This window comes from Salvelinus fontinalis, chromosome 33 (assembly GCF_029448725.1).
Source record: "Salvelinus fontinalis isolate EN_2023a chromosome 33, ASM2944872v1, whole genome shotgun sequence".
Classification (NCBI taxonomy): domain Eukaryota; kingdom Metazoa; phylum Chordata; class Actinopteri; order Salmoniformes; family Salmonidae; genus Salvelinus; species Salvelinus fontinalis.
Window position 1 is genome coordinate 35,632,343 of NC_074697.1, and position 22,385 is coordinate 35,654,727.

Below are 22,385 nucleotides of genomic sequence, written 5' to 3' on the forward strand. Positions count from 1 at the left end.
AAGAGCAGCAAGCGCTGCGGTGGTTTTATGCCTGATGCAAGCGTTTTACTGGAATACAATAGCGGATCCTGGCAGCCATCATACATTCCTGAAACGTTTACTATGTTCCAATCACAAGGATTATAAAGCAGCAAATGGACTGAGAGAGAATCTGGTTACTGTGCCTCCTCTGTCATGCTCACAGACCTTCTAAGAAACTGTTTTTTCTGAGGAGTAAAATTATTCCTAAGGCATTTGAGAAAATGATATTGAAAGCATGTAGATGATGTGGCTGATGTTTCTTTTAAAAGATAATGGTTTACTGGTATGTTGGCATTCTGACACAGTGAATTATAATGGTAGACTATTGTATCTACAATGTTGCCATGTAAGTGGGTGTAGCTTTAGAGACATGCAATGACTGGCTTCTGTCCAGAATCTCAAGAGGTACAATCAGGCTTTAAGTAGTGGCTGTGTAAAAAAATGAATTCAATCATCACTGTATGTCTCATAAATCACTCTGTGTTTATTTAATGAAAATAACTCCAAGACTCGTATGGGCGTTAGAAAGCAAATGTGAAGATATTTACATACACTGCCCTGATGAGCGGATAGGATGGTCTAGAGCCCACTCCCTTACCCAGATGGAGTCGTCGGTCGATTATAATCAGTTCACAATGTGACATCATGATGTGGCCCAAAAGTTCTATCCCACCTGAACAGGCTGAATTCCAGGTATTTTCTTTCAAACAGCTCTTACACAAAAAGGGAGTTATCATAATTTTCACAATTTCAGAGTGCTATTTAGACTTTTTAGTGTGGAAATGTCTTTAAAAAACAGGTAAATAACATTTTTAAATGCACTGCCCTTTAAAGGTCCAATGCAGATGTTTTTATCTCAATATAAAATAATTTCTGGGTAACAAGTACCTTACTGTGATCAATTAATATGTTCAAAAAGATCTTCTTGGCAAAGAGCAATTTCTCAGGCAAGAATTTTCTTAGGACTGTCTGTGAGTGGTCTGAGTGGGAAGGGGAAATTGTAAAACTAGCTATTTTTGGCAGAAAGGTTTGGAACGTTCTTTCTTATGGGTCTATTAACTAAGGGTGCGTTCGTAAATTCACTCTGGGGTGCCAGAGAGTGTTCAGAGTGCACTCTGGGCGTTTGTAAATTCAGAGCGTTGTCAGATTGTCTGTTTGTAAATTCAGAGCGTTGTCAGATTGTCTGTTTGTAAATTCAGAGCGTTTCAGTCTCGGAGCATTCAGAGCGCACACTGGATGCTCTGGCTGAGGAGTAGGGTTGATTAGAGCGTTCTGGCCTCACAACGGCAGTCAAGCTCCCAAGCTAACTGGTTAAAGTTAGCTAGCTTGGCCTCCCGAATGGCGCAGTGGTCTAAGGCACCGCATCGCAGTGCTAGCTGTGCCACTAGAGATCCTGGGTTCGAGTCCAGGCTCTGTCGCAGCCGGCCGCAACCGGGAGACCCGTGGTGCGGCATCGTCCGGGTTAGGGGATAGTTTGGCCGGCAGGGATATTCTTGTCCCATCACGCACTAGCGACTCCTGTGGCGGGCCGGTCTCAAGTGCATGCTGACATGGTCGCCAGGTGTACGGTGTTTCCTCCGACACATTGGTCGGCTGGCTTCCAGGTTAAGCGAGCATTGTGTCAAGAAGCAGTGCGACTTGGCAGGGTTGTGTTTCAGAGGACGCACAGCTCTCGACCTTCGCCTTTACCAAGTCCATATGGGAGTTGCAGCGATGGGACAAGACTGTAACTACCAATTGGATGCCACGGAATTGGGGAGAAAAAGGGGTAAAAAAATAAAATAAAAACAAGTTAGCTAGCTTGCGAGCTACTTCCAAACAGAAATGAGAGAACTCTGACCATTTTTCTCGTCCTAGCAGAGCTGGTTAGGCTTTTTTCATGTTATCCAGAGCATTGGTGACTGTAACTGTGCTGCTTGCAACAATTTATTTCTGCTTTTTTGCCGAGGTTTACTGACACCGGCCATATTCAATGGGTGTTGAGCGTTCGTAAATTCAGCTATTCTGCGCTCTTGCACACTCAGACGAGAGTGCTCTGAAATCGGATTAGATAGCCAGAGCAAATTTACGAACGCACCCAAATTTACCACTTGGGTATGTCACCAGACAGGCCAAAACTCCATCCCACCAAAACAGGCTGAAAGTTTAGGCAGTCTTTTCATACAGCTCTTACAATGAAAGGACATCATCAGAATTTTCACAATTGCACCGTATTATTAGAACCTCATAGTGTGGAAATATATATAAAACATAGGAAAATCACATTTTTGACTGCACTGGCCTTTATATATAAAGAAACACCATCCAAAATCAACTCGACCAGTTACAATGAAAACAGAGATTTCAAAATTGAACCTTTCTTTATCCAGCTACATCAATTCCAACCTTATTAAAAATGTTGGTCGAAACATTTATTTTTGAAACCATTCAAAAACCCTTAAGAAATATATTTTTTTATTGCATCATGGTAAAGTTAAAGGTATGTTCACATTCTGACCAGAAGGGGAGCCCTCGCTATCTCAGACTGACCTTTCGGAAGTCCTGGACATTAGGTAGTGTTCTGTCTATGTGCTCTATATCTATATGCTACAGTCTGTGTGCTCTATATCTAAACTCTATCTCTCTCTGCCCTAAGCAGTCTAAGTGGGAGATCATCCCTGTGTGTTGACAGCCTTTCTCCTTCTCTTTCTTTCTCTCTCACTCTATGTCTGTCTGTCTCTCTCTCTCTCTCTTCGTCTCTCTCTCTCTCTCTCCCTCTAACTCTCTCTCCCCCATATCTCTCTTTCTCTCTCTCTCCTCCTCCTCCTCTCTCTCTCCTCCTGCCAACCAAACATCAGGCCAGTGTCTGCTGCCAGAGGAGGTGTGGCTTACCCTGGGCTCAGCTAGCTATTGGGGCGGGAGGAGCCTGCCCTGTGGTTACCAAACCCATGATTAGTTTCACTTCCCCTGAACACTGGCAACACCGTCTGCTCTCACTGGCATCAACACACTCCTTTTGTCTACTCATCTGTAACCCAAATCACACAAGGAGAGGAGGGGATGGAAGAGGGAGGTGTTGTATTTAGATAGTGGCTGTTTACTGTTTTGGTTGAGAAATTAATGATCTTAACTGACAGACCTTTGGATGGACCAGTCAAAAACAGGCATTCTGTACTCTCTCAAGGGTGCATTATCATGCCCTAACAAGTGAAGTTCACCGTTCATATATATATATCTCTCTCTCTCGCTCTCTCTCGCTCTCTCTCTCTCTCTCTCTCTCTCTCTTTCTCTCTCTCTCTCTCTCTCTCTCTCATAATTGTATCCCTTACATGGGTAATAATTAGCCTTATGAGTGCAAGATAATAGTGTCATAAATACTTAGACAAAACCCCATAAAAAAGTACACTGCTCAGGATGTGTTGAATAACATATAATATCACTGTCTACCTTACATGTTTAAGAAATTAATCTTTATTGTATATATGACAGGAAATGGGACAGTTTTAGGTTGCGTCCCTAAAGGCACACTGATGGCCTATGTGCCCTGGTCAAAAATGGTGCCCTATATAGGGAATTCTTAGACTTATTCAAGCCTTTGAGAGGAATGTTGGGCATTCAGGACTGTGGGAGAATGTACAGTGCTGTTTTAATTATGACACTACCCAGAATGCCTTGTGTCTGTGTAGCAGTGACATCACTGTGACTGTCTTCATCAGAACAGACTTTTTAACAGTTTACCAGTACACACAGAATAACACCAAGAAACTGCAACTATGTAATAGAATATTATAACTGGAATAATGTTTGCTATGAATTGAATTATTTGCTCAATGTACAATTTACATGTTTCTGAAATATTACTCTGAAGACCATCCAAGTCAAAGGTGTGTGTGTGTGTGTGTGTGTGTGTGTGTGTGTGTGTGTGTGTGTGTGTGTGTGTGTGTGTGTGTGTGTGTGTGTGTCTGTGTGTGTGTGTGTGTGTGTGTGTGTGTGTGTGTGTGTGTGTGTGTGTGTGTGTCTGTGTCTGTGTCTGTGTCTGTGTCTGTGTAAATATTATTATTACTACTATAACTTAAAAAAATAAAAAAAAGGCTCCAAAGATCTAGCATTATAGTTCACGTATTATCAGAATCCAGTCCTTTGGCATATGGAAACCTGTATAATTTATTATTATTATTATCGTGTAAACGTTTTAATACTAACTCCTAATTATGGAGTATACCTAGAGGGATTACAGTTTAATCCCGTCCCTGTAGCGCGGTGGATCCAGTGGATTAAGGCTGTATTGTCTCTGTATGTACCAGAGCCCCTTCAGGCCACAACACAATGGTTCTGTACCCTCCAACGTCTTTTTATTATCTCTCTCGCGCTCTCCGAGGGAGAGTAGACTAGAGATCTTTGAATAGAGAGTTTATGTTGCAGAAAGACAAACCCTTTAGGTTGCTGGGAATCTCTTGCAAACAGCATCGAATATAAAACAATATCTGTCCGTTAATTGAGACGTCGGCCTAATTCTCTGTTCAAATGTAGCCTAACATGGGGCAGGTTTAATATTTCTCTCAATGTGGAAACAACACTAAGAACAGCTGCCATTACAAGATAATTACATAGGCTAATCAATAATAATGACAGTGATGTTTTGATCGCGTTTTGCTCCATGTTCAAAAGCATTGCGTTCTGTTCTGTGAGAGCAACGCAGTAATTATATTGTATAATATTACGTTATATGTACACGTAGGCCTATATTGTAGGCTATACATTATATATCAGTGTATTTTGTAGTATCTATTCATGAATATGTTGTGAGGCATGTTAGGGACATATGTTCTCATAGGCATACAATAAATACACCTGTAACGTTATTAGACCCGGGATATTACATGTTTACTATAGCTTGTAAAGCACATATTTAACGGTGATGGTGTAATCAGATAAGATCAGTTTAATACATGCAGAGAGTTTATTACAGACAGCTATAGGGCAGGCAGCGAGAAAGAGTAGGAAAGCCGATTCCACTATTCCTGAACGCTCCGTGAGCACAATGAAAGAGCGCCCAGGGAATTGAAACCAAAATCCACTTGAAATCTCGCAACAGTATCAGGCATAATTGGCTGAGGAGCACAGGATTAAGATTGACGAGACATTAAAGTGACTCTTTGGAGTTCACGCGATCGATAAATATCCCAATTTGAAGAGCTTTCATTTGAGCTCGAGACAAATCACTGGCGCTGACGCGCCTCGGCGATAGTGCTCCAAATAGAACATGGAGAATGGAGGGAGAAGAGAGGACAGGAGGAGAGATGGAGATGGGGAGGAAGACGGGTGGAGACAAAAAGAGAGATGGCATGTGATCCCATCAGCTGACCAGGGATCAAAAAAACATCGTAAATAAATACTGAACGGATATTGTCAGCACAAATGCAAAAGCTTTTATTTTCCCTCAAAGAAACTGTTTAAAAAAATAATAATCGTTTAGGATGCTATGCAAATTGTCACAATCATTTGGGGGTGGTGTTGTGTCTCTCTTTTAGAGGCCCCAGATGTTGCTATAGTAACTGAAATAATTGTTATGAAAAATATGAATATGCATAATAATAGCCTATAGGTTATAAGTGAACATTCATCGTATTGGCAAGCGCTCCTTCATCTCTGGTTTAGTTCTGATAGACCGTATCATACTTCTGGCCCTATTGCACAGCACGCGCCTTTAGTTAAACTGGTTATTACTTATGTAAATTAGCTTCAAATCGTTTTGTAAGCCTAGAATGTATATTGGCCTATATGCTTGTTTAATTGGCCGAATGGCGATTTGGTTAAAAATAACCTGTTTTATAGCCTCCAGAGTGCAACCCAAAATGGAGCCGTGTTCTGTGTTTAACCTGAACGAGTAATTCGAGTTTGCATAAAAAAATAAACTCTGAATACAGACTTGTTACCGTGATAATTAAGAACTGTGCATGTGCCCAAATTAAGAAGAAATTGTAGAATTTGCATCCTAGACATTACATCGCCTCAATATGTGCTCTGACTAAATCGAAGTAGACTCAAATTTGATAATAATTCACAATCAAACAAATCCGATTATTTGTTAGGAATTGTTAAAGACCATGTTTTGTTTGTCCTTATATCTGATGCACGGTGTATTACGCATTATAGGCCCAGTGGTTCTCAGCACCCCAGCCCAGCTCGTGGCCCCAGTAATAGTGGCGCGAGGGACGATCTCCATCACGACGACCGAGATCTATTTCGAAGTGGACGAGGATGACCCCTCCTTCAAACGGCTTGACTCCACGGTAAGTCCAATCGCCACTTTCCCTTTCTGTTTGATATGCACAAGCTTTTGTTCACATTCAAGTTGACTTTACTGATTCATGTTCATGTTTTGGCTGGGCCCGCAATGACCCCAGGTTCCTTTCTTTTACAAGACACAAAATGTCATTTAGAGATTAAAATAATTATTCAGGTTCGCCCATGTGCAAGAATTCAACCATTAGGAGATTGTGGAGCGTTTTAAAATATTTGGTCCAATTGGAACGTTGTGCCATTTGGAGTCCCGGGATGTAGACGAGCCTTAAACCTACCCAGGCCTCTGGAGAGAACCTGACCTGTAGGCATACAACATTTTACACATTTATTGATATTCTGAGCCCCTCAAAACCTGTAAACCTATGTCATCAAACGAGATCCTACGAGGTCTGTTCGATTTTACACCAATATTATCCTTGTTTATAAATATAGCGACTGTGTATGAACATGGGATAACTACTAGTACTATTAGGCGCACACTAAGATTGTAACCTAGACATTTACACAATTACGCGTTCAAAACACCTGTTTTGCGCATTCTTCGTGTGCACTGTATATTAGAAATATAGGCCTAATGTCTAACCCCAACCGTACCTCTCATACATTTGTTTTTTTCCAACAGCATTACGCCTATAAAAAGCTTTTAAATAGACAGCCTATTATTATAACGTAGACAACCTGATAGATACAATATGGAGGGTAGGTTTATAGCCGGAATTAATAGAGAAATGACAAACTATATTTGCGTAATTTAAAACGGGTTAAACACGAGGCTTATAAAATACCCATGTATGATGCATACAAGAAATATGGCCTATATATGAAAAAATACAAGTTATACATTTAATTAATCATGATTGGGACACAAATATTACATAGCTATTTTTTATTAGGCTAACTCTTTAAATTAATTCAGAGACAGGAATAAAAAATCAGATCACAAATGTTATAATCCAGTGTATTTCAAGTGCATTTTTTCTTCTCAATTAGACTGTATTCATATATATTTTCTTATTTTCAGGTTTTATCATGTAAGCAAGGTACAAACAAAAAAGTATCGAGTATACTTTAAATAAGAATTCAAGTATGTTTATGGAATGTTTTTTTTTTAAATGTAACAAATAGTAACCAAAATCCACTTCAAAATGTAAACTTTCAAAATTAGAAAATGTCCACTGACAACAGATACAGCAGACTATTACTGAAATGAATGTACTAAATGAATGTATTTTCTACCAGATAAAAAAAAACATTTTACTTCAAAAGGTGTAATTGAACTCCTACGTTTACATGTCACAGGACAACATTGACAATTTCACAACCTATGAATGTATTTACAGTATAAATATTTATTCAAGAGTTGTATGGGGGCTTTATTTTAAAGCATTTAAGCAAATAAACGATTTAGACAACCGTGGGCATGGAGAGAAATAACGAAAGATTAATACTGAAATGAAACCTAACCTTGAATGTGGATTGATGGTACAATTTGCTCCTAAATCACCATATAGAGTTAAGAGAAGGGTCATATTTGACTATGGGTCATAAAAAAGGATATCAGAGTAAACCTCTTCCTCGTCAGAGGATAGTCACATTTTACAAGACCGTGAATAAAACAGAGGCATTGTGACCATTTCTGTCCATAGTCCTTTGATACATCACCAGGCCTCTCACTGACCCTCCTTCACTATAACACACATGTATTTACCTCAGAGTTTCTCCAAGCTTTTGGGGTTGGTCAGAATCTCTCTCGCAAGTCGCCAGGTCTGTTTGGCTGCATTTTCTAGAGCAGAATGAGGTTTCCCCTGGAACAGGTCTAGATTAGGCAGGAAGTAATGGGGACACCTCCTGCACTGCAAACACGAAATAAGCTGCAATAGAATCCCGTTCAAACGGTCCCCGAGGTTGTTCTCGTCCCAGTCAGACTCCCTTGGATGTTTTTCACACTCATAAGAAACCAGAGTCTTCATGTGGTAGTTGTTGAGGGGCGTCCCAGGCAGCTCAAGGTGCCGGTCTCGTAACGTTTTGAGGACCGACAGACATTTCTTCCTGCAACCTCCCAGCAGTAGGCGGTTCTCGGCCTCGCCGAACTGCAGGACCCAGGCGTCGCTTTCTGCCGAACTTTGTTTTCCGTTCAACGAGTAGCACTCTTTAGAGAGAAGGTTGAATCCCTCGGCCTTTACTTCGGCTACCCTGTTGGGCCCCGGCCAGGGGATGTGCGGTAGGGGCCAGTGCGCTGCGCTGCGGGGCCAGATCCCGGTGCATTTGAAAGCCGGGGTGATCTGAACGATGTATCTGTCTCTGATGCGTAACTTCACCTCGCTGGTGTCAGACACCATTTTGACAACATCTCTATAGCTGCATTTATCCACGGCCTGCGTCACTAGGGTCTGAAATCTGGAGCGGATCTTGCGCGCAGAGAGATAGCCGGAGGCGGTGATGAATTCTACCCAGAGAGACATGCTCCTCTTGCGGCCGTCGCTCAGCTTGAGCACGGCGCAGCCCGGCAGAGACCCATCATCCACGAAGTTAAATACCCCCATCTGGTTTAGGTAGAGCACCACCTCGAACTCTGTGGGGGAGATGACCTCTAGCCCCTCGAAGCGGTTGTCCATCTCGTTGAGAGAGCTGATGAAGCGGGGCTCCTGCACCTCCACCTCCTTCAAGACGTCCGACACCACCTTGCACACCTCCCGGATGGTCTTGGAGATGGCCGCCTTCCGAGATTGGCATTTCTCCTGGTAGTATTTGTTGAGGTGGTACACCAGCTTGGCCTGGGCGGCTATCATGTTAGGGCAGAGATCCGGGTTGTAGACCGGAGTCTCGCAGTAAGCCGACGGATCCAACGCGGCTGTTTGTACGGGAGCCAATTTTAGAGAAGAAAGAACGCTATTAAAAAGAAAAAAAATGTGTTCCAAAAGTCCCAACCAAGCCTATTATTGCTTGTTGGGGCACATGCGTAATAACCTCGCCGGTCTAAAGCATACGCTTTTGCATTGAACTGCAGTTGGAAAATGTATGTACTTAGATTTGCGAATAATTATCAAAAATCCATAATACACCCTCTCACGTCAGTAGTCGAAACAACCTCGTTTTTGTTATTTCTCTAATCACTGCTGTAGTTATGGATCCGCATATGAATGTGCGCGGTGCTGTCTGTCTGTGTGTGTGAGGGCGTCGTGGAGGCGGCTGAGTCTTTCTGTGTTTAACAGCCCGGACGCTCTTCGGGAAATTATAAAGGGAGGGTTGTGAAAGAGGATGTCCAATCGCAATCTGATTCGTCACCGCCTCCAGTTTATCAACAACAAATTAATCCCCGGGTTTTATATACAGTTTAAACTAAAGGTAGTAGTCTCGAGGATCGGAAGTCCACCTACGCGTTGGCGAGAGAAAAAACAGACCCCTTTTCTACTCTCTTTCAGGCTGTCTTTTTTAAATTCTTACGCATTTTCTTCAACTGCTCATTTGAAACTGCTTGGTTGAATGCTACAGTAGGTTAGGCTCTAACATATGCCAGGGTTTTGCGTATTTATTTGTTTTGAATAAAACATGTATTTTACGTTGTATTTTTCTCGTGTTTATTATTCTCGTTTACTCTTATTTTCGTTTTGTTTTATTCTTGATGATTAGTGTGTCTGTATTGTCCACAGCCTCTGGACGGTACCTGATCTAATATTAGACACGACGACTAGAATGACAGGTTTGATGACAGTTGTTGCGTGGGGTTATGTTTTGGTTATTTTAGATTTGTTTTGGCTTTGACTGAAGATTCGCACTGCTAAATCTATTCTACAGGGACATTTCAAATAGGACTTTGGAATGCAGTGTCCTTAGAAAAAAGATATCCTACTGCATGTTGAAATAGCCTATAGAATATGGATTTACGTCTGTAGCATGTCAGTAGGCTAGGCCATTGTATAATTATTAGGCCTGTGAAATCGCATGGTTATTTTGGATATAATGCATGTATGCAACATCCTAATAGTTAAAAAATATTGGACCGGTTAATTTTCGGTGTTTTCTTTTCCAGCGTAAATAGGATAATGATAACATAAAGGCCCAAAGCCCTTTATAAGTTAACTGTTTTTTCTTACAGTGTTGTACAAATACATTTTCAGGCGTACTTTTCAATGAAGACGTTTTTGAATATGAATGTTAATATTTTTTCATTATTCCAATGTATGAAATAGGCCTAATATCCCTCATTAATTGAAGGATGAACTTGTCAAATTAAGTAGGACACATCTTTTCAGGGAAGGAAAATTAAGATGGCATCGATATTGCCATTAATGTAGGCCGTCATTGTAATTAAGAATTTGTTCTTAACTGACTTGCCGAGTTAAATAAAGGTTACATTTGTAAGACTGTAATCTATACACGGGTAGGCTTTTTAATATATTTCCCATATTAATTATTTTTCAACAATGGTAAATGTTTTATTGCAAGCATTTAGTTATTTGGTTGAAATACGTGATTCCGATGATTATATAGTCCACGATATTGTATGACGGTGTCTTGTCAGCATGAACGGGTTGTGAACTCAAGGTTTTCAAAAGCAGGCCATTTCTATTAATACTAGACAAAGTATTGATGTTGTACATTGTAGACATCATTCCCGGTGAGTGTTGTGTGAGAGCAGTGTTTACATTTATCACGAATATGATGAAAGAACAAATTAAACAAAATTTAAACAATTGCATAAAAAAAACAATGTTATAACTATTGTGATTATTATTTTAGCCCAATTATATATATCATTGAGTTGAGTAGGCCTAGTATTTTTTTCTGAAGTAAATGAGTTCTACATAGGCTAGGCCTACAATATTCATATTACTACTACAATAATACTCCTTAGCTATTCCAATCGTATTACTAATATAACACAGTTCATTGTGTTATCAAGACCTCAATGGAAGCAAGACACATTTATGCACAACACCAGTAGACTAGATATTTATATGATGACGAAGTTGCTGCATGTTTCTGCACACCAAATCCCCGAATAATCTCTGTAGTTATCACCGAACTATCTCCCTATCTCTGAACCATCTCTAGCTTAATAAGTAGTTATCGCCGAACTATCTCCCTATCTCTGAACCATCTCTAGCTTAATAAGTAGTTATCATCGTGGCTTCCCGTCTCAGATGGTTCAGTTTGAGCTTTGAAGAATACTTTAAACGGCAGAGGTACAGGACATAAAGACGTTTACACTCTACTGCACCAACACTTTGCTGCACAGAACCACAAATTATCAGGATAGACTGCACCTTGTCAGTTCCCAATGTAATATCTCTGTGTGTGTGATGGATATTTGTCTCCTACTATCATGCCAGCCAGTCTAGAGGTCTCTGTCAGCAGCATCGTTCCAATCATAATTAATAATGTCCCACTGTTACCAGGCAGACATTACAGATATGACAACACATGGGTGTGCTGGGATAGACCTTGCCAAGAAAACACATGATTACGCTAGGCACACCCTAAAGGTCTACAATGAAACTATTAATTCAAATTAAGTGTGAAATATAGTTTATTATATTCTTAACTGTGATTATTATTTTAGATGGATAGTCAACAGAAATCGTTTGGGGTTAGATATTGACAAAACTAGCTACCACTTCCTAGTTTAGAATTTTCTTGATCACTTTCATGGAGTGTTTTGTGAATGTAGGACTTTCTATACTGGTTCCATATGGAGAGAGATGGAAGGAAAACCCGCACCTCTTCTCCATCTCTCTCTGTCTCTGTCTGTGTGTGTGTGTAGATCAGCAGGTATACTGGCCTTTATTAGATCCAGACTAGTCTACAGTCGACTTCCAACTGTGTGTGAGTGTGGCCACGAGGCTGGTCATCCCTCTGCGTGATAGAGGAGGGGCTTTTCTTCAGGATTATCACCTCTTTAATCTAAAGAATGTGGCTGCAACCTGGACTACCCTACACAGATCTACATGGAAATGTTAATGCTTAGCTCTAACAACCTGGACTACCCTACACAGATCTACATGGAAATGTTAATGCTTAGCTCTAACAACCTGGACTACCCTACACAGATCTACATGGAAATGTTAATGCTTAGCTCTAACAACCTGGACTACCCTACACAGATCTACATGGAAATGTTAATGCTTAGCTCTAACAACCTGGACTACCCTACACAGATCTACATGGAAATGTTAATGCTTAGCTCTAACAACCTGGACTACCCTACACAGATCTACATGGAAATGTTAATGCTTAGCTCTAACAACCTGGACTACCCTACACAGATCTACATGGAAATGTTAATGCTTAGCTCTAACAACCTGGACTACCCTACACAGATCTACATGGAAATGTTAATGCTTAGCTCTAACAACCTGGACTACCCTACACAGATCTACATGGAAATGTTAATGCTTAGCTCTAACAACCTGAGGTGCGTTCAGTTCGGTTCTACGTTGCGTGACGGTTTGTACTGAATTGCACGTTTCCTCAAAACGGTGCACACTTTTCTTCAACAGCCTTTGAGGTACGTTTGTGTGTGAATTAAACCTTGCACACCGTTCTGTCGTCCTGAACACACCCTTGGTCTACTCTACTATAGATCAACACTAACAACCTGTTCTACTCTACTCTACTCAGATACACTATCCTGCGCTATCCTGTATTGTCTATGTGTTAGACCACAATAGCAGATATGGGTTAGCGCCTATTTCTGACCCAGCCTAATTTCATTAGAACCTATCTCTGACCCAGCCTAATTTCATTAGAACCTATCTCTGACCCAGCCTAATTTCATTAGAACCTATCTCTGACCCAGCCTAATTTCATTAGAACCTATCTCTGACCCAGCCTAATTTCATTAGAACCTATCTCTGACCCAGCCTAATTTCATTAGAACCTATCTCTGACCCAGCCTAATTTCATTAGAACCTATCTCTGACCCAGCCTAATTTCATTAGAACCTATCTCTGACCCAGCCTAATTTCATTAGAACCTATCTCTGACCCAGCCTAATTTCATTAGAACCTATCTCTGACCCAGTCTAATTTCATTAGAACCTATCTCTGACCCAGCCTAATTTCATTAGAACCTATCTCTGACCCAGCCTAATTTCATTAGAACCTATCTCTGACCCAGCCTAATTTCATTAGAACCTATCTCTGACCCAGCCTAATTTCATTAGAACCTATCTCTGACCCAGCCTAATTTCATTAGAACCTATCTCTGACCCAGCCTAATTTCATTAGAACCTATCTCTGACCCAGCCTAATTTCATTAGAACCTATCTCTGACCCAGCCTAATTTCATTAGAACCTATCTCTGACCGAGGCCTAATTTCATTAGAACCTATCTCTGACCCAGCCTAATTTCATTAGAACCTATCTCTGACCCAGACTAATTTCATTAGAATCTATCTCTGACCCAGCCTAATTTCATTAGAACCTATCTCTGACCCAGCCTAATTTCATTAGAACCTATCTCTGACCCAGCCTAATTTCATTAGAACCTATCTCTGACCCAGCCTAATTTCATTAGAACCTATCTCTGACCCAGCCTAATTTCATTAGAACCTATCTCTGACCCAGCCTAATTTCATTAGAACCTATCTCTGACCCAGCCTAATTTCATTAGAACCTATCTCTGACCCAGCCTAATTTCATTAGAACCTATCTCTGACCCAGCCTAATTTCATTAGAACCTATCTCTGACCCAGCCTAATTTCATTAGAACCTATCTCTGACCGAGGCCTAATTTCATTAGAACCTATCTCTGACCCAGCCTAATTTCATTAGAACCTATCTCTGACCCAGCCTAATTTTATTAGAACCTATCTCTGACCCAGCCTAATTTCATTAGAACCTATCTCTGACCCAGTCTAATTTCATTAGAACCTATTTCTGACCCAGCCTAATTTCATTAGAACCTATCTATGACCCAGCCTAATTTCATTAGAACCTATTTCTGACCCAGCCTAATTTCATTAGAACCTATTTCTGACCCAGCCTAATTTCATTAGAACCTATCTCTGACCCAGCCTAATTTCATTAGAACCTATCTCTGACCCAGCCTAATTTCATTAGAACCTATCTCTGACCCAGCCTAATTTCATTAGAACCTATCTCTGACCCAGCCTAATTTCATTAGAACCTATCTCTGACCCAGCCTAATTTCATTAGAACCTATCTCTGACCCAGCCTAATTTCATTAGAACCTATCTCTGACCCAGCCTAATTTCATTAGAACCTATCTCTGACCGAGGCCTAATTTCATTAGAACCTATCTCTGACCGAGGCCTAATTTCATTAGAACCTATCTCTGACCGAGGCCTAATTTCATTAGAACCTATCTCTGACCGAGGCCTAATTTCATTAGAACCTATCTCTGACCGAGGCCTAATTTCATTAGAACCTATCTCTGACCGAGGCCTAATTTCATTAGAACCTATCTCTGACCCAGCCTAATTTAATTGGAACCTATCTCTGACCCAGTCTAATTTCATTAGAACCCATTTCTGACCCAGCCTAATTTCATTAGAACCTATCTATTACCCAGCCTAATTTCATTAGAACCTATCTCTGACCCAGTCTAATTTCAGTAGAACCTATTTCTGACCCAGCCTAATTTCATTAGAACCTATTTCTGACCCAGCCTAATTTCATTAGAACCTATCTCTGACCCAGCCTAATTTCATTAGAACCTATCTCTGACCCAGCCTAATTTCATTAGAACCTATCTCTGACCCAGCCTAATTTCATTAGAACCTATCTCTGACCCAGCCTAATTTCATTAGAACCTATCTCTGACCCAGCCTAATTTCATTAGAACCTATCTCTGACCCAGCCTAATTTCATTAGAACCTATCTCTGACCCAGCCTAATTTCATTAGAACCTATCTCTGACCCAGCCTAATTTCATTAGAACCTATCTCTGACCCAGCCTAATTTCATTAGAACCTATCTCTGACCCAGCCTAATTTCATTAGAACCTATCTCTGACCCCGCCTAATTTCATTAGAACCTATCTCTGACCCCGCCTAATTTCATTAGAACCTATCTCTGACCCAGCCTAATTTCATTAGAACCTATCTCTGACCCAGCCTAATTTCATTAGAACCTATCTCTGACCCAGCCTAATTTCATTAGAACCTATCTCTGACCGAGGCCTAATTTCATTAGAACCTATCTCTGACCCAGCCTAATTTCATTAGAACCTATCTCTGACCCAGCCTAATTTCATTAGAACTTATCTCTGACCCAGTCTAATTTCATTAGAACCTATTTCTGACCCAGCCTAATTTCATTAGAACCTATCTATGACCCAGCCTAATTTCATTAGAACCTATCTATGACCCAGCCTAATTTCATTAGAACCTATTTCTGACCCAGCCTAATTTCATTAGAACCTATCTCTGACCCAGCCTAATTTCATTAGAACCTATCTCTGACCCAGCCTAATTTCATTAGAACCTATCTCTGACCCAGCCTAATTTCATTAGAACCTATCTCTGACCCAGTCTAATTTCATTAGAACCTATCTCTGACCCAGCCTAATTTCATTAGAACCTATCTCTGACCCAACCTAGTTTCATTAGAACCTATCTCTGACCCAGCCTAATTTCATTAGAACCTATCTCTGACAGAGGCCTAATTTCATTAGAACCTATCTCTGACCCAGCCTAATTTCATTAGAACCTATTTCTGACCCTCCAGCTTTATGCATGATTGTGTAAATCAATACAATGACTTCTACTTCCTACCATGTGACCCAGCCTCTCTGTGTAGAAGGCTTCTTTGTTTCCAGAGCTGGCCTCTACTGCACTTCTCCTTTTTCCCTCCATTCTTCATTTTTCTCTTTCTTTTAGTAAGACTGATCCTCCTGTCAGTGGTCTGGCATGGGGTCAACAGTTCTTGTCTAATAGCTGAAATGGCTTTGTGATGACACCATAGTGTATCACGCACACACACACACACACACACAACGGACTGAAAATGGACATGCGATTTTTCAGCTTGACAATTACAAGTCTAAGTTCACAATATAACATCATTTTTCGATGCCACAAATCCATCGCCCCAGACAGTGTAAAAGTTTTTATGAATGTACAATACTGTGGTGCATTATAGACACCATTAGTGTAAATGATTAAGACCAAACCCAGCTAAAACCATAATAATATTGATTAAGACGGACCATATTAAACAATTTAAGAGTCTCAATAGTAATAACAGCATCTCATAATGTGGCCATTAAAGTCAGCTAATTGAGGATAATAATACTCAGTGTCTGTCTCTATTTATAATCCTGTTAGAACATGACAAATAAGGTCATCCATGTTATTCTGTCATCTATCTCGCTGTGCATTATAGAGGACTGGGGATGGAGGGCAGCCAAGGAGAGGTTCAGTCACCAAGTCAACTCCAGATTATACCAACAGTCTCGAATGGAGTGGCAGTGCAATAGGACTCAGATTAAGAGGGTGGCATTTAAGACATGTGTGATCAGCATTAGGCCTCACACTGGGATGAAAAATACACTTAACCCTCTCGGGATGGGGACTCACTGACATGTTCCCCCACAAAATTCATTCATCTCAAAATGACATTGTCATTGGGGTTTTTAATAATCTGAATATCATTATTCTAGACAATATGGTGTCTCTGTGGGGTAGCCCGTTAATTCCTGGGCCTTGTGCCTTCCACCCTCTGGATCCTCCCTCCACCTCGACCCCCTCTGGATCTCCGGCCCCCACCTTTCTTCATCTGTTATACCCCCTCCTCGTGTCAGCAGCCTCCTTGTGTTAGCCTCTTTCTCGATTCATATTTCCTTGATTCCTCACATTCTCTGACCTTGCATCCTTCTCAAAGTAGATTGGAGAAAAAGGTCAGGGGGGAGGGACCTTGGACCTTATCCTCCAATACGATTGAGGAGGAGGAGTCAAGAACAAAGGATTCTAGATATTGCAGAGAGAAGAATTGAGATACAGCTCTCCTGTCAGCAGCCTTTCTCTGTGAGTAGTGAGGAGCCAGGAGTGGACAACACTCCTGGCTCCTCACTACTCACGGAGAGTGAGGAGGAGAGAGAGAGGAGGAGAGAAAAAGCGAGAGAGGGAGAGAGAAAGAAGAGAGCGAGAGAGGGGGGTGGGAACAGGGGAAATTAACAAATTATCTCAGCTTCTGTTGTGCCCCTCTCCTCTGCCACCCACCTCCCTCCTCTCCTCAATATGGAACGCTTGTCAGCCTTTCTGATGAATGACATGCATGTATTTGCATCAATTTAGCATGAATATAATTAAATATAATTTAGTTTTATTTGCCAACACGGCTTCACATAATAACACAGAAAATGAGAGGTATTATCAGAGGTCTGCCATTTAAAAAATCCACAGCATAACATTCTGTGAGCGATCACATATTTTTCTGTTTTTGTCTGTGCCCATGGCATTACTGTGTAGAAATGCTTATGTTATGTTGCATCTCAAATGGCACCCTATTCCCTATATAGTGCACAACTTTTGACCAGGGCCCAATGGTATTTGCTATATGTGCACTACATAGGGAATAGGGTGTCGTTTGTGATGCAGCCTGTGGCTTCTCCTGTCTGTATAATCACACAGATAAACTCTGTATCTGTTCTATGTGACTGTGTTAAGGTATTACTGAGCAAGGCAGTTAACCCACTGTTCCCCGGGCGCCGAAGACGTGGAAGTACATTATAGCAGCCCCCCGCACCTCTCTGATTCAGAGGGGTTGGTTTAAATGCGAAGACGCATTTCAGTTGAATGCATTCAGTTGTACAACTGACTACCTATCCCTATTCTATTAGTAAGAGATGGGAGCAGTGTCCTGATATGTTATTATTCTGTTATCTGTTAACATCTCTGCTGTTGTGAAGCTGTTAGAGTAGCAGTATTGTACATGCTTGTGGCTTGGTGACTAGTTTATAGTGCAATATCCAGGTTGTTTTGCCAGGGAGAGGAAAGGTGCCCCCTCCATGTTTGTTTTTGTAAGATATATACAATCTGGTCTATACATATTTGGACATTGACCAAGTTATTATTATTGTAGCTGTCTACCACAGCATATTGGAGTTGAAATTAAATAATGAATAGGATGGTATTTATGTCCAAATTGGGTGAACGGTGTAGCAATTACAGGACTTTTTAGATGTGGTCATCCCCCTTTTATTAAGGAACCAAAATTAATTGTACATTGGCTGCTCAGCTCTTCCATGGCCAGATGTGTGTTACTCCCGCATTAATTCATCTACAAGTAAACAGATTAAAGATATAGAGTTGATTTCAAGTGTGGCATTTGCATTTTGAATCTGTTGCTGTTAACCCTCAATATGAAGTCCAAGAGCTGTCACTGCAGTGAAGCAAGCCATCATTAGGCTGAACAAAACCACTCAGAGAGATAGCAAATACATTAGGTGTGGCCAAATCAACTATTTGGTACTTTCTTCAAAAGAAAGAACGCACTGGTTAGCTCAGGAACACCAAAAGGCCCGGAAGACCACGGAAAACAACTGTGGTGGATGACAGAAGAAAAGCCCCTTCACAACAGTTGGCCAGATCAAGAACACCCTCCAGAAGGTAGGTGTATCTGTGTCAAAGTCAACAATCAAGAGAAGACTTCACCAGAGTAAATACAGAGGGTTTACCACAAGATGTAAACCATTGGTAAGCCTCAAAAACAGGAAGACCAGATTAGAGTTGGCCAAACAACATCTAAAAAGCCTGTCCAGTTCTGGAACAACATCCTATGGACAGATGAGACAAAGATCAACTTGTACCAGAATGATGGGAAGAGAAGAGAATGGAGAAGGGAAGGAACTGCTCATGATCCGAAGCATACCACCTCATCTGTGAAGCATGGTGGAGGTGGTGTTATGGCGTGGGCATGTATGGCTGCTAATGGAACTGGTTCCCTTGTATTTATTGATGATGTGACTGCTGACAAAATCAGCAGGATGAATGCTGAAGTGTTTAGGGCTATATTATATGCTCAGATTCAGCCAAATGCTTCAAAACTCATTGGACCTCGCTTCACAGTGCAGATGGACAATGACCCAAAGCATACTGCAAAAACAACCAAATACATTTTAAGGCAAAGAAGTGGAATGTTCTGCAATGGCCAAGTCAATCACCTGACCTGAATCCAATTGAGCATGCATTTTACTTGCTGAAGGCAAAACGCCCTAAGAGCAAGCAGCAACTGAAGACAGCAGCCGTAAAGGCCTGGCAGAGCATCACCAGGGTAGAAGCCCAGCATCTGGTGATGTCTATGAGTTCCAGACTTCAGGCAGTCATTGACTGCAAAGGATTTGCAACCAAGTATTAAAACTCACAATTTAATTTATGATTATGTTAGTTTGTCCAATTACTTTTGAGCCCCTACAATTCGGGGGCTATGAATAAAATGGTTGCAATTCCTACACGATTCATACAATAACTTTGACAAAACCCTTAAATTAAAGATGGAAGTCTACACTTAAAGCACTGCTTGATTGTTTCCTTTCCAATCCCGTGTTGTGGCGTACAGAGCCAAAATGATGCAGATTGTGTCACTGTCCAAATACTTATGGACCTGACTGTATTTACACTGAGTGTACAAGACATTAGGTGCACCTTCCTAATATGGAGTTGCACCCCTATTTCCCTCAGAACAGCATACATTTGTCAGGGCATGGACTCTACAAGTTGTCAAAAGGGTTCCTCAGCGATGCTGGCCCATGTTGACTCCAATGCTTCCCACAGTTGTGTCAAGTTGGCTGGATGTCCTTTGGGTGGTGAACCCATTCCTGATACACATGGGTAACTGTTGGGGGTGAAAAACCCAGCAGCGTTGCAGTTCTGTACATATTACATGTATATATTACCTCGACTAACTGGTGCCCCCACACATTGACCCTGTACCGGTACCCCCTGTATATTTTCTCGCTATTGTTATTTTACCCCTGCTCTTTAATTACTTGTTCCTTTAATTTGTTATTTGTATTTTTAAACTGCATTGTTGGTTAGGGGCTTGTAGGTAAGCATTTCACTGTAAGGGCTACACCTGTTGTATTTGGCGCATGTGACAAATACAATTTGATTTGATTTGAGTTCTTGACACACTCAAACCGGTGCTCCTGGCACCTAGTACCATACCCCGTTCAAAGGCAGTTACATCTTTTTACTTGCCCATTCAAACTCTGAATGGCACACATGCACAATCCATGTCTCAATTGTCTCAAGGCTTAAAAATACTTATTTAACTGGTCTCCTCCCATTCATCATCTGGATTTAATAAGAGACATCAGTAAGGGATCATGGCTTTCACCTGGATTCACCTGGTCAGTCTATGTCATGGAAAGAGCAAGTGTTCTTAATGTTTTGTACACTCAGTGTATAACGTATACATATAAGAACAGACATGAGGAGGCACCTTCACTCTCCGTATACGGAGTGGAAGGAAACAAATCGTCTCGTGTATATAGAGCGGAAGGCAACAAAGCAACAGAGGCAGAGTGATTCATCTTCATGTGTAGGAGACGTCTCCTCTCCTGTCTAAAGGTGGACACTGTAATCATGGGCCCACTGACCCTGTGTTACACTGTGATACTCCACCAGAGCATGTTTACTGCAGCGCAGGAGCCCATTATGAATCTCACATTAATTGCACAGCCCTTCTCTCCCTTCAACACTATGCTTCCAGTAACAAAGCACACAGCAGCGCAGCAGAAAACAAAGGCAAAGGGAGGGATTAAAGAGGATTGTGTTGTAATGAAATGCTGGTGGCTGGGCCCATGATGAAATTAGGCCATGTTACCCAAATAAGGCCTGAAGGGTTCGTAATTTCCCGTGGTGGAGATGAGAAAATATGGGTGCCAACTGTCAGGGCCCAGCTAATGATGACAAATGTTTCTCTATGCAGATTGTAGCGACACTGGGAGAGGGTTAGAGAGGAGAGAAGAGAGAGGGAGCGGAAGGTAGAGGGGGAGCAAGAGAGGGTGAGGGATAGGTGGAGAAGAGGCAGAGGGGAGAGGAGAGCGAGGGAAGGAGAGAAAAGAGAGAGAGGGCCATAGAACAGAAAGCTTGTGTGTTCAAACTTGTGTCCTAACTTAAAAATAAACCTCCCTAACTGATGATGTGCCTGTTAGAACATGGTTAAGGCCTACCGTAATATGTAGCAGTCCCTCCAGGATTCTGTGATGGCACATTTTTTGGGTAAATCAAACAGTTCCTGCATATTTTGCATTGGGCTTGCAAATTTGACCAATCATCGCACTATTTCAGTATAAAACAGCCAAATCATCGCAATATTTTTGCATTAACCTGACCCATCACCGCAGTACAAAAAGACAACTTGCATTTTCAGCCAATCACCGCATATTTACCGCATAATATGGTTCAATCAAGACACAGGTCAACAAATATATTGCCATGCAAAATGTCAGAATATCCTGCAAATAAATATGGAGAGAGAGAGTAAGGTTAAGGCCTACCATAATATATATATATAGAGAGAGAGAGAGGAGAGAGAGAGAGAGGAGAGGAGAGGAGAGAGAGAGAGAGAGGAGAGAGAGAGAGAGAGAGAGAGAGAGAGAGAGAGAGAGAGAGAGAGAGAGAGAGAGAGAGAGAGAGAGAGAGAGAGAGAGGAGAGAGAGAGAGAGAGAGAGAGAGAGAGAGAGAGAGAGAGAGAGAGAGAGAGAGAGAGAGAGAGAGAGAGAGAGAGAGAGAGAGAGGTTAAGGCCTACCATAAAATGGAGAGAGAGAGAAAGGTTAAGGCCTACCATAATATGGAGAGAGAGAGTAAGGTTAAGGCCTACCATAATATGGAGAGAGTAAGGTTAAGGCCTACCATAATATGGAGAGAGTAAGGTTAAGGCCTACCATAATATGGAGAGAGTAAGGTTAAGGCCTACCATAATATGGAGAGAGAGAGTAAGGTTAAGGCCTACCATAATATGGAGAGAGAGAGTAAGGTTAAGGCCTACCATAATATGGAGAGAGAGAGAGAGAGAGAGGTTAAGGCCTACCATAATATGGAGAGAGAGAGAGAGAGGTTAAGGCCTACCATAAAATGGAGAGAGAGAGAGAGAGAGAGAGAGAGAGA

The 22,385-nt window shown here is 41.4% G+C and overlaps 2 protein-coding genes across 5 annotated transcripts in view; one reads left to right on the forward strand and one right to left on the reverse strand.

Moving 5' to 3' along the window:
- LOC129832130 (neurobeachin-like) overlaps nt 1–22,385 on the forward strand; it is a 319,438-nt gene that overhangs the window by 203,481 nt on the left and 93,572 nt on the right. For all 4 annotated transcript variants that reach the window (XM_055895922.1, XM_055895923.1, XM_055895924.1 and 1 more), the window contains one exon: nt 6,157–6,293. In XM_055895922.1, coding sequence (XP_055751897.1) covers nt 6,157–6,293 — 137 coding nt within the window. The remainder of the gene's footprint in view (nt 1–6,156; nt 6,294–22,385) is intronic.
- LOC129832132 (putative nucleotidyltransferase MAB21L1) lies at nt 7,178–9,533 on the reverse strand. Its single transcript, XM_055895928.1, has one exon. The coding sequence runs from the start codon at nt 9,093–9,095 to the stop codon at nt 8,016–8,018; it is 1,080 nt and encodes a 359-aa protein (XP_055751903.1). The 5' UTR covers nt 9,096–9,533; the 3' UTR covers nt 7,178–8,015.